Genomic DNA, 13772 nt, shown 5'->3' with positions numbered 1-13772 from the left:
ACTTCACTCAGGATAATATATTTTTTTAGTTCTATCTGTTTGCCTGCAAATTTCATGATGTCCTTTTTAATAGCTGAATAGTAATCCATTTGTGTAAATGAACCACATTTTCTTTATCCATTTTTCTGTTGAAGGGCATCTGGGTTGTTTCCATTTACTGGCTATAAAGCTGCTGCTATTAGTTGAGCAGTGGTCCTTGTGATATGATGGATGTTAGGGTTGGTAAAGCTCTTTTCCCAATCTGTTGGTTGCCATTTTATCCTATTTACAATGTTCTTTGCCTTACAGAAGCTTTACAATTTTTTTTAAAGATTTATTTATTATTATATGTAAGTACACTGTAGCTGTCTTCAGACACATTAGAAGAGGGCATCAGATCTCATTAAGGATGGTTGTGAGCCACCATGTGGTTTCTGGGATTTGAACTCAGGACCTTCAGAAGCACAGTTGGTGCTCTTAACCACTGAGCCATCTCTCCAGCCCGAAGCTTTGCAATTTTATGAGGTCTCATTTGTCGATTCTTGATTTTATAGCATAAGCTATTGGTGTTCTATTCAGGAACTTTCCCCCTGTGCCGATGTGTTTGAGACTTTTCCCCACTTTCACTTCTATTACCTCTGGTGGAATCACCATGCCTGACCTAAAGCTTTACTACAGAGCAATTGTGATAAAAACTGCATGGTACTGGTATAGTGACAGACAAGTAGACCAATGGAATAGAATCGAAGACCCAGAAATGAACCCCCACACCTATGGTCACTTGATCTTCGACAAGGGAGCTAAAACCATCCAGTGGAAGAAAGACAGCATTTTCAACAATTGGTGCTGGCATAACTGGTTGTTATCATGTAGAAGAATGCGAATCGATCCATACCTATCTCCTTGTACTAAGGTCAAATCTAAGTGGATCAAGGAACTTCACATAAAACCAGAGACACTGAAACTTATAGAGGAGAAAGTGGGGAAAAGCCTTGAAGATATGGGCGCAGGGGAAAAATTCCTGAATAGAACAGCAATGGCTTGTGCTGTAAGATCGAGAATTGACAAATGGGACCTCATGAAACTCCAAAGCTTCTGCAAGGCAAAAGACACCGTCAATAAGACAAAAAGACCACCAACAGATTGGGAAAGGATCTTTACCTTTCCTAAATCAGATAGGGGACTAATATCCAACATATATAAAGAACTCAAGAAGGTGGGCTTCAGAAAATCAAATAACCCCATTAAAAAATGGGGCTCAGAACTGAACAAAGAATTCTCACCTGAGGAATACCGAATGGCAGAGAAGCACCTGAAAAAATGTTCAACATCCTTAATCATCAGGGAAATGCAAATCAAAGCAACCCTGAGATTCCACCTCACACCAGTCAGAATGGCTAAGATCAAAAATTCAGGTGACAGCAGATGCTGGCGAGGATGTGGAGAAAGAGGAACACTCCTCCATTGTTGGTGGGATTGCAGGCTTGTACAACCACTCTGGAAATCAGTCTGGCAGTTCCTCAGAAAATTGGACATAGTACTACTGGAGGATCCAGCAATACCTCTCCTGGGTATATATCCAGAAGATGCCCCAACTGGTAAGAAGGACACATGCTCCACTATGTTCATAGCAGCCTTATTTATAATAGCCAGAAGCTGGAAAGAACCCAGATGCCCCTCAACAGAGGAATGGATACAGAAAATGTGGTACATCTACAAAATGGAGTACTACTCAGCTATTAAAAAGAATGAATTTATGAAATTCCTAGGCAAATGGATGGACCTGGAGGGCATCATCCTGAGTGAGGTAACACATTCACAAAGGAACTCACACAATATGTACTCACTGATAAGTGGATATTAGCCCAAAACCTAGGATACCCAAGATATAAGATACAATTTGCTAAACACATGAAACTCAAGAAGAATGAAGACTGAAGTATGGACACTATGCCCCTCCTTAGAATTGGGAACAAAACACCCATGGAAGGAGTTACAGAGACAAAGTTTGGAGCTGAGACGAAAGGATGGACCATGTAGAGACTGCCATATCCAGGGATCCACCCCATAATCAGCTTCCAAACGCTGACACCATTGCATACACTAGCAAGATTTTATCAAAAGGACCCAGATGTAGCTGTCTCTTGTGAGACTATGCCGGGGCCTAGCAAACACAGAAGTGGATGCTCACAGTCAGCTATTGGATGGATCACAGGGCTCCCAATGGAGGAGCTAGAGAAAGTACCCAAGGAGCTAAAGGGATCTGCAACCCTATAGGTGGAACAACATTATGAACTAACCAGTACCCCGGAGCTCTTGACTCTAGCTACATATGTATCAAAAGATGGCCTAGTCGGCCATCACTGGAAAGAGAGGCCCATTGGACACGCAAACTGTATATGCCCCAGTACAGGGGAACGCCAGGGCCAAAAAAAATTGGGAATGAGTGGGTAGGGAAGTGGGGGGGAGGGTATGGGGGACTTTTGGGATAGCATTGGAAATGTAATTAAGGAAAATATGTAATAAAAAATATTAATTAAAAAAAAGATTTAATGTATCTGGTTTTATGTGGAGGTCCTTGATCCATTTGGACTTGAGCTTTGTACCGGGAGATAAGAATGGATCAATTTGCATTCTTCTACATGTTGATCGACATTTGAACCAGCACCATTTGTTGTAAATGCTCTCTTTTTTCCACTGGATAGTTTTACCTCCTTTGTCAAGATCAAATGACCATAGGTGTGGGGATTCATTTCTGGGTCTTCAATTCTATTCCATTGATCTACCTGTCTGTCGCTGTACCCATACCATGCCGTTTTTATCACTATTGCTTTGTAGTACTGCTTGAGGTCAGGCATGGTGATTCCCTCAGTTCTTTTATTGTTGAGAATAGTTTTCCCTATCCTGGGTTTTTTGTTACTCCAAATTAATTTGCAAATTGCTCTTTCTAACTCTGAAGAATTGAGTTGGAATTTTGATTGGGATTGCATAGAATCTGTAGATTGCTTCAGCAAGATGGCCATTTTTACTATATTAATCCTGCCAATCTGTGAGCATGAGAGATCTTTCCATCTTCTGAGGTTTTCTTTTATATTTTTCTTCAGAGATTTGAAGTTCTTTTCATATAGATCTTTCACTTGTTTAGTTAGAGTCACACCAACATATTTTATATTATTTGTGACTATCTTGAAGGATGTCATTTCCCTAATTTCTTTCTCAGCCCATTGATCCTTTGAGTATAGGAAGGCTACTGATTTGTTTGAATTAATTTTATATCCAGCCACTTTGCTGAAGTTGTTTAATCAGCTGTAGAAGTTCTCTGGTGGAATTTTTGGGGTCACTTAGTATATACTATCATATCATCTGCAAATAGTGATATTTTGACTTTTTCCTTTCCAATTTGTATCCCTTTGACCTCATTTTGTTGTCTAATTGCTCTGGCTAGGACTTCAAGTACTATATTGAAGAGATAGGGAGAGAGTGGGCAGCCTTGTCTAGTTCCTGATTTTAGTGGGATTGCTTCAAGTTTCTCTCCATCTAGCTGCTCCTCAGTTCCTGTGTCCTGAGGGTTCCAGGCAGTCCCTCTAAGCAGAAGTGGTGGCCTTACCTGTGCTCACAGGCTTGTCAGCACTTCTGGAAGACCAGCTCTCTCCTGGTGGTATTTGGGTATGGAGTGCTGTGGCACAAGATCAGCTCTGCGCGCAGACGGAAACCACAAAATATGTTTTTAACTGCTGAGCCATCTCCCTAGCCCCTTGTAGTTTCTTTTTAAAATATATATTGATGGAATTGTTTTAGAGGAAATATTAGCTACAAGATACTTGGTCTAACCCTGCTAATTATAGGGAAAAAACTCCTGGGATCTGGAGAGGCTCAGTAGTTAATAGTACTGCTTTTGCGGTGGATCACTCACATTCAAATTCCAGCATCCATGTTGGGCAACTTAGTAGGTGCAGGGAGTTCCAATACTTCTGGCCTTTGGCACTCCTATTCATACCCACACAGGGTTAAACACATGCAAATAATTGAAAACAAAATCCTTTAAAATCATAGCTATTAGCTTTGAAAAAGAACTAGTGTTACTTCCAGAATTGTCAAAAATATTTAAAAATTCCTAAATTGAAGTATAATTTAGATTTTGAGGGTTTTTTTTTTTAAGCTTTAAAAACTAATGATATTACTGCTCATAAGAAGTAGGGCTTTCATCCTTAAGTCCTTGCTTGTATTTTGTTTGGATTATCTAAATAGATTTGCAATTAGGAACACTATCTGATAACTAGATGTTGGTGATTGTTTCTAATGCTTTGAATTAATCGACAGTCTACTTGTCCTTGTCTGCAATTGGTTTTTGATCAATCAGTAAAGAATCAATGGCCAGTTGCTGGATGGAGAGAGAGCGGCGCAGACTAGGAACTGGGAGAAAGGAAGGAAGGAAGTGCTATACTTCAGAGGGAGATGGATTAGATTTAGAGCTGCAGAAGGAAAATCCAAAATGTAGGTTCAGAAGGAATGTGGACCCCCGAAAGGGCTGCCCAGTAATGTCTTGGGCAGCAAAGACTAGGGAGCTGGCCAGAAGGAGCCAGGGCAACAAAGATAAAATATAGAATTAGAAGTGTTAAGCCAGACCTAGTGAGATGGCTCAGCAGGTAAGAGCACTGACTACTCTTCTGAAGGTCCTGAGTTCAAATCCCAGCAACCACATGATGGCTCAAAACCACCCGTAATGAGATCTGACTCCCTCTTCTGGTGCGTCTGAAGACAGTGTACTTATGTATAATAATAAATAAATCTTTGGACTGGAGCTGTACTCATATATAGAAAATAAATCTTAAAAAAATAAAAAAGGTGTTAAGCCAGGTTACAGGAGGGAAATGTATGCTAGCTGTGGGAAGAATTAGAACTGCCCAGCATTTGAATTAGCCAAGGCATTTTAAAATTAACTAGTGTGTGTGTGTGTGTGTGTGTGTGTGTGTGTGTGTGTGTGTGTGTGTGTGTATCTGTCTTCCATTTGTGAATCCAGATAGCTCCTGGGCAGGTGTGTAAGTGCGACCTGCTGGGAGCCAAAGTGGTGTAGCCCATTACCTCTACACTAGATGGTTGAGTCTTTGTGTTATATTGCTTTAGGTTTATTCTTGGATGCAGATCCATGCAGTGATCAAGGCTATCATGCTAATCCAGGTGCTACTGTAAAAACTCTCATACCAGAAGGAAAAACTCCTTTTCCACGAATTATCCAAACAAATGAACTTCTGTTTTATGAACGATTCAGAGCCTATCAAGATTACATTTTAGGTGAGTAATTTTTTTTTTTTTGCAAGTAGCTTGTCCATAGATTGTCAGTTCTAAGAAAGTGGACTCAGATGGATTTATTAACTTCTCATCTATACATTTCCAATTCTTATTTAATTTGTAGCTGACTGTAAGGCCTCTGAGGTAAAGGAATTCACAGTCAGCTTCTTGGAAAAGGTCCTTGAACCATCTGGATGGTGGGCAGTCTGGCACACTAATGTGTTTGAGGTGTTGGTTGAGGTAAGTTGAATTCTCTTATGTATATATTTTGCCAAGCTGTCCTCTGTGTTTCTGACTTTGTTTCCTAGGTCATGGATTGAATTAATCTGTTTCTTTTTAATCTTCCTTGGAGTCATTAATCATTTTTAATAGTGAAGTTTTAAACTAATTTTTAAGGGTTAAACATTCTAGTTTTAATAATACGCGGCGTCCTCATACATGTGTGACATACTTTGTTCTCACTTGTTGTCCTCCTCAGACACCCCTCCACTTAGTTCTGACTCCTGCTTTCTTATCACATGTATTCCTTTACTCTTTCTATTTTATGCCTCCATTAAGATATTTTCCTCCATTTCATATTTCTTTTTAAAATTTTTAAGTATAGTAATTGTTTGTGTGTGTGTGTGTGTGTGTGTGTGTGTGTGTGTGTGCCTGTGTGCACACACCTGAATATTTATGTAGGAATCAGAGGACAGCTTACAGAAGTCAGTTCTCTTCCTCCACCTTTTAGATTCAGAGGCCTGACCCCAGGAACTCAGGTTTGGCAGGAAGCACCTTTATCTGCTGAGCCAAACTCGTTCTAGATTCTCAACCACAAATGTATAGCAGAGAGTTTCTAATAACTTCGCTTGGTATTTTACCTATTTCTATATCTGAATTCAGCAGTTGAAAAGCTGTATTATTTTGGAGGCCTCCTGTTACTTTACTTTTTCCTATTGCTTGTGTATTTTGTGATGGAATTTAGACATTTGTTGGTTTAGATAACTTTTCTGGTTTTACTTAGAGATCGTACATGAACAGCTTCCTGGTTTTAATTCCCAATTAAATTTAATCCTTTCACCAGTTCAGCTGGGTATTTTAATTCCCAATACCATTCAGTGAGGAGAACAGAGTTCTGATAGCTCAACACTAAAGTGTAGAAGATATAGAAATATACTTAAAATTGATTAAAGCCCACTAATACATCACTGATGACCGTAAGCCAGACAGTGGGAAAATTCATGGAGAATGTGTTATAAAGTTAAAAATTATTTAGGATAAATGTGTCTCTAATGCATTAATGAGGTGAAAGAAAGAGGCTGGGAAAAGAAAGAAACAGAAGAGAAGCAAGGTCAAATAAATGAAAAGAAGACGGAAGTTGAGGAGTGTTAAGACGAGAAAAGAGAAAGGAGCAACTGATTGGGCACAAAAAGGAGGGGGAAACCCTCAGGAATGAAAAAGTTCATAATTACCTAAATATATGGACAGGAGTAGAAATTAAAATATTATTTAAACAAAAGCCATTAAATATTTCTACAACTATAGAACAGAATTCAAAGTGGGGGAGCAAGACAAAAGAAGAGGAAAATGATTACCCACTAATGAAAAAGTTCACAAGTTAGGTGACTGTAGGAAGTGAAGTAATAAATTATTTTTAAAACTTTAACCATTTTTAAAAATAAATGAAATAAAAATACATCTGATATTGTAATAAAGACAAAAGACTGAGGGACAGCAAAATATAATGGGTATAATAATAATCGTAATAATAATAAATAATGTTGGAACAGCTTCTTTCTAGGTCCTTGAAAACTGGAAAACGTCATATGCATAGGATGGGAGAGGTAGATGGTTACTGGGCATCTGTGCCTTTTCTTTCCTTCGGCTTCTGCTGGTGTTGAACCTATATTTTACAGTGTCTGAAGTCCACCAGATATGTCTTCACTTTTGTAGTTTATCTTTGTGTTACCTGTGGACTGTGCAGATTTTTGTCAGTCTCTTGATGTTTTCCTCTTTATACCCATGCGGTAACTAATGTTCTACTTGGGAGTTATCTCTCAAATGTTTTAAGAATGTAAGAAACAACTGCAGCACTGAACTCTTATATAGGTCTAGCTTGTTGTACATTAGAAGTCTTTTAATATTCATCAGATTGCTGGAGAGATGCCAGTAGACTATTGAAACATTCTGGAACTCCCCGCGGTGAGCGACAGGTTGATGGCCCTGTTGCGTTTAGGCTTAGGGCAGTGGAGCTCTAGGGCTGCTTTCGGTTGATTCCTTCTGCTCTTGGCAGCTGAGAATGGGACTGCTTCTCTCTGTGCGCTTCACTGTTTGAATAGAACTTCCTGCTGCTGGCACTTTTCTGCTTTTCAGCATCGGGCTTTTCTGCTCTCTATAGCTGGGATCCAGAGCTGTCTGTCTATCATCTGGAGTTGTGGCAGGTTAAATTCAGACTTTCTTTATTATAATTGTTTCTCATAATGAGGTCCCAGTTTTAGCTCAGTTCTAAATAAGTAACATTTTGCGGGGCCTGTGCCCTCCCAGTCATATAGAGTAACAGTAAAATTCTGGAGAATCATTGCTTCACCGAAACTCAAAACTGGTTTTGATGTTTGTAAAACCCTGTGGTCTTGTTCTGAAAGTCAGACTCTCCTTCTCTTTACCAGCAACACCTGGATTACCGTTTGAAGGAGGCTCCTGTTTTCCTTCCCACTGCTAGGGAACTGAGTTGCCTATCTTTTTCTCAGTACATTTCAGTTTTTCTAGCACTGCTATTTTAATTTCTAGTGCTGATCCTCCTTTTTTTTTAATATTCTCATTTTGAAAATTCTAAGTGATTTCTTTCACTGTCTCACCAAAGCAATTTCCTTTCCGAAATCTTACCCATAAGTCCTACTGTTTATTTTTCTCCTTGATTTATATTCTGAGGATAAAAGCCATTTCTGTTTTGTTTGTCCTTAAAAGGCACGCTGACACATTACTTACTTTTAAAAAGTGGATTATAAATAGTATTTTATACTGTGTGTTTCCACTTTGATTTCTGAGTATTAAAATGAGCCACATTGTTTTGAATTTCAGGTTACAAATGTGGACTTTCCATCCCTGAAGGCGGTCGTAAGGCTTGCAGAGCCATGCATCTATGAATCTAAATTGAGCACGTTTACCTTGGCCAATGTGAAGGAGCTTTTGGACCTGAAGGAGTTTCATCTGCCTCTGCAGGAGTTGTGGGTGGTATCAGATGACTCACATGAATTCCACCAGATGGCACTTGCAATTGAGCACGTCAGGTAGAAAGGAACACTGATAGAAGTAACCTTGTAGCCAAAACTGCAATTTAATGGAAATAAATCTTTTTTTTTTTCTTTTCTCTTTTTTTCTTCTGTTTTCTTTCCTTTTTTGTTTTTTAATCCTGTCTTGAGGCTTGAACCTAGGCCCTCATACACACTAGAAAATGTCTTTACCACTGAGCCACATATCCATGCCATAGGAAATCTCTTAAAAATAAAAACAAAAATCTTGATATCTTAAATTTTTAACCTGTTATCACTTCAAACCCAGAAAAAAAAGTTGAAAAAAATAATACATGAAATTCTTGTTTATCATTAAAATTCTTCAAAAGTTTACAAAAGATAAAGAATTCTTAATTTGATTCTTATTGATTTAGAAACTGACTTAAAAGTCATGGATGCTAAGGCTTGTGATTGGTACATTTTGAATGTAATAGGACAGAAAAAAACGATGAAAGGTAAGAAAATAAAAAAAAGTTGTATACTACTAGTTGAAATAGTATACATCATTTTCAAGAATATGTCTAAGCAGAGAAACTATTTTCTCATTCTACGTTGAAGGTTCTTAGAGGATGTGTTCCTGTGTCTTATTTCTGTAGGTAGTGGTGTCCCTTTAAATGAAATAATGTGTGTAATGTCTAGATTACTAAATATACTTTATTTTTAAAAAATATTTTATTTTATGTGAATTGGTATTTTGCCTACATTTTTAAATGTACACCACATATATGTGAACATAGAGGCATTTAGATCTCCTGGAACTAGAGTTACAGAATCATTGTGATGTCGGTGCTGGGAACTGAAACACGGGTCCTCTGCAAGATCAGTTAGTGTTCTAAGCTGATGAACCACCTCTTGGTATGCTTTTAAAATTACTTCAGATAAATTTTTTATTATAGTTCATGTTATAGTATATTTCTGTCTCTGTCTGTCTGTCTGTCTCTCTCTCTCTCTCTGTGTATAAGAAATTTGCTTAAAACGTATGTATATCTTTAATTGGACTCTAAAATCTGAATCTGATTTGCTGAGTAAAAGAAGAAAATTGTATTATTACTTAAAGACATTTGGGTTTTTTGGGGGGAGGTATTGTTTTTGTTGTTGTTGTTTTAAGATGTATTTGTTTTATGTCTGTGAGTATACTGTTGCTGTCCTCAGACACACCAGAAGAGGGCATCAGATATCATTACAGATGGATGTGAGCCACCATGTGGTTGCTGGGAATTGAACAGAGCACTTCTGGAAAAGGAGTTAGTGCTCTTAACCACCAAGCCATCTCTCCATCCCCAACATTTGTTTTCAAGTTCTATATAATCTATGTACATTCTAGTATATTTGTCCTTTGTTTTGTATTTGTTTGTATTTGTTTTGTATTTTTTAAGGTATATAATATAAATACAGCTTTTATGTGTTGATATAATAGGCACTGATATACTCATTCTTTATGATTAAGCCTTATTTGACTAAACAAATTTGTCTTTCACAAATTTTATTTTATTAAAATAAAATTTCAAATAAACATATATTTGAAAATATATTAAAATAATAAAATTAGATGTACATTTCAGGAATTGGAAGATTAGGTGATATCAGTAATATTGTTTGGTGTTTTGTAGTCTAAAAGGTACTTTCTAATTTCTATACCTTTAGTGGCTTAAGCTGCTTTTCCTGAGCCCTCCCTAACACCCAGACTCACTATGCTCAGAATTGCCTTTGGAATTAGAGATTTTTATTTCTACACCAATTGAGTACTCAATATTAAAACAAAATAAAACAAAACCAAAAAAAAAAAAAAGTGGTTATCACCCAGACTTACATACATGACTGGAAACAGCAATGAGTACAAACTAGAATTAATATACTGAAATTGTTATCCTATGGTTGTTTCTTAGGAAAGTAACATATAAACTTGAGTCGGGAAGGTTACCTAGGCAAGGAGGACGGGTCCAGGATGTCTGTGATATTAAGATACTGAAAGACCTGCACAATCATAACATAGTCCAGGGGTGCTGGATCTGACATTTTTTTATTAGTATAAAGTTTATTTTCTTTTATATGTTAGGAATTTTTTTTTTTTTTTGAGACAGGGTTTCCCTGGCTGTCCCAACTCACTTTGTAGACCAGACTCGCCTCGAACTCAGAAATCCGCCTGCCTTTGCCTCCTGAGTGCTGGGATTAAAGGCATGTGCTACCACACCCAGCTGGATCTAACATTTTTGTAAGTCAGAAGGTGCATAGCTTTGTCAGCCAATTAATCAGTTCTATAATAGAACATTGGAAATCCACTGCAAAGTTTTCATTATTTGGAAAATATGATCAGCTTTGTGTTTTTAAAAGTTCACATAGGCAGACTGATATATAACTCATATGGGGAGCTGAGGCTCATTCGAGGTTTCTACTTTGAAATAACCAACTCTGAAGGAGATGTATAGTAAATGACACATAAGTATCTGGTACTGTATTGGCATGGGTAATAATTTCGGCTAGGTATGAAACTTAAATATGTTTACCAGGTGGAAAAAGTGAGAGGCATTTGACCAACATGCCTCTCACTTTTGTAATTTGGAAGAAGTATAAAATTGGAAGTTTGCATGTAAGGGCTTTGAAGCAGAAGTGTTTTAAAGATACATTCTGAAAAGGAATGGCTAATATGCATGAGATTTGTCTTGAAATAATCTAATATCAAGATGATATGGAAGAGAAAACGAATATTTGAGTTGGGTAGAGACGGAAAAGATTACCTGTGAACTTTTTTCAAGTTGTATTAATAATATTATCTATGTTTTCTTTTGCTATACATTTTTGAAATCTTTCTCTTTTTTTATTAGATATTTTCTTTATTTGCATTTCAAATGCTATCCCAAAAGTTCCCTATACCCTCCTTCCGCCCTGCTCCCCTACACACCCACTCCTGCTTCTTAGTCCTGGAATTCCCCTGTATTGGAACATATAAAGTTTGCAATACCGAGGGGCCTCTCTTCCCACTGATGGCCAACTAGGCCATCTTCTGCTACATATGCAGCTAGAGATATGAGCTCTGGGGGTACTGGTTAGTTCATATTGTGGTTCCACATATAGGGTTGCAGACCCCTTCAGCTCCTTGGGTGCTTTCTCTAGCTTCTCCATTGGGGGCCCTGTGTTCCATCTTATAGATGACTGTGAGCATCCACTTCTGTATATGCCAGGCACTGGCATAGCCTCATATGAGACAGCTATAACAGGGTCCCTTCAGCAAAATCTTTCTAGCATATGCAATAGTGTCTGGGTTTGGTGGCTGATTACGGGATGGATGACCGGGAGGGGTAGTCTCTGGATAGTCCATCCTTTCGTCTTAGCTCCAAACTTTATCTCTCCAAATGCTTTCATGGGTATTTTTGTTCCCTGTTCCAAGGAGGAATGAAGTATCCACCCATTGGACTTCCCTCTTCTTGATTTTCTTGTGTTTTGCAAACTGTATCTTGGGTATTCTATGTTTCTAGGCTAATATCCACTTATCAGTGAGTGCATATCTAATAACTTCTTTTGTGATTGGGTTACCTCACTAAGTATGATATCCTCCAAATACATCCATTACTCGAAGAATTTCATAAATCCATTGTTTTTAATAGCTGAGTAGTACTTCATTATGTAAATGTACCACATTTTCTGTATCCATTCTTCTGTTGAGGGACATCTGGGTTCTTTCCAGCTTCTGGCTACTATAAATAAGGCTGCTATGAACATAGTGGAGCATGTGTTCTTATTAGCAGTTGGAACTTCTGGGTATATGCCCAGAAGAGGTATTGCTGGATCTTCCGGTAGTACTATGTCCAATGTTCTGAGGAACCTCCAGACTGGCTTCCAGAGTGGTTGTACAAGCTTGCAATCCCACCAGCAGTGGAGGAGTGTTCCCCTTTCTCCACATCCTCGCCAGCATCTGCTGTCATCTGAATTTTTGATCTTAGCCATTCTGACTGGTGTGAGGTGGAATCTCAAGGTTGTTTTGATTTGCATTTCCCTGATGATTAAAGATGCTGAACATTTTTTCAGGTGCTTCTCAGCCATTTGGTATTCCTCAGGTGAGAATTCTTTGTTTAGCTCTGAGCCCATTTTTTAATGGGGTTATTTGATTTTCTGGAGTCCAGCTTCTTGAGTTCTCTGTATATATTGGATATTAGTCCCCTATCAGATTTAGGATTGGTAAAAATCCTTTCCTAATCTGTTGGTGGTCTTTTTGTCTTGTTGACGGTGTCTTTTGCCTTAGAGAAGCTTTGCAATTTTATGAAGTGCTTTTGTCAATTCTTGATCTTACAGCACAAGCCATTGCTGTTCTATTCAGGAATTTTTCCCCTGTGCCCATATCTTTGAGGATTTTCCCTACTTTCTCCTCAATTAATTTCAGTGTCTCTGGTCTTATGTGGGGGGCTTTGATCCACTTAGACTTGAGTTTTATACAAGGAGATAAGAATGGATCAATTCGCATTCTTCTACGTGACAGCCACCAGTTGTGCCAGCACCATTTGTTGAAAATGCTGTCTTTTTTTTCCAATGGATGGTTTTAGCTCCCTTGTCAAAGATCAAGTGACCATAGGTTTGTGGATTCATTTCTGGATCTTCAATTCTATTCCATTGATCTACCTGTCTGTCACTGTACCAGTACCATGCAGTTTTTATCACAATTACTCTGTAGTACAGCTTTAGGTCAGACATGGTGATTCCACCAGAGGTACTTTTATTGTTGAGAATAGTTTTTGCTATCCTAGGTTTTTTATTTTTCCAGATGAATTTGCAAATTACCCTTTCTAACTCAATGGAGAATTGAGTTGGAATTTTGATGGGGATTGCATTGAATCTGTAGATTGCTTTCGGCAGGATAGACAGTTTTACTATATTAATTCTGCCAACCCATGAGCCTGGGAGATCTTTCCATCTTCTGAGATCTTCTTTAATTTCTTTCTTCAGAGACTTGAAGTTCCTATCATACAGAATTTTCACTTCCTTATTTAGAGCCACACCAAGGTATTTTATATTATTTGTGACTATTGTGAAGGGTGTTGTTTCCCTAATTTCTTTCTCAACCTGTTTATCCTTTGTGTACAGAAAGGCCATTGAATTATTTCAGTTAATTTTATATCCAGCTACTTCACTGAAACTGTTTATCAGGTTTAGGAGTTCTCTGGTGGAATTTTTAGGGTCACATATATACTATCATATCATCTGCAAAAAGTGATATTTTGAGTTCGTGCTTTCCAATTTGTATCC

The 13772-nt window shown here is 38.0% G+C and overlaps 1 protein-coding gene across 1 annotated transcript in view; it reads left to right on the top strand.

Moving 5' to 3' along the window:
* The window catches only part of Shcbp1 (Shc SH2-domain binding protein 1), a 43592-nt gene that overhangs the window by 6153 nt on the left and 23667 nt on the right, over positions 1-13772 (top strand). Inside the window, exons 2-4 of the mRNA NM_011369.3 lie at positions 5104-5271; positions 5393-5508; positions 8326-8534. Of these exons, the coding sequence (NP_035499.1) occupies positions 5104-5271; positions 5393-5508; positions 8326-8534 (493 nt within the window). The remainder of the gene's footprint in view (positions 1-5103; positions 5272-5392; positions 5509-8325; positions 8535-13772) is intronic.

Source organism: Mus musculus, chromosome 8 (assembly GCF_000001635.26).
Source record: "Mus musculus strain C57BL/6J chromosome 8, GRCm38.p6 C57BL/6J".
Classification (NCBI taxonomy): Eukaryota; Metazoa; Chordata; class Mammalia; order Rodentia; family Muridae; genus Mus; species Mus musculus.
This window is presented reverse-complemented; position numbering and strand designations above follow the sequence as displayed.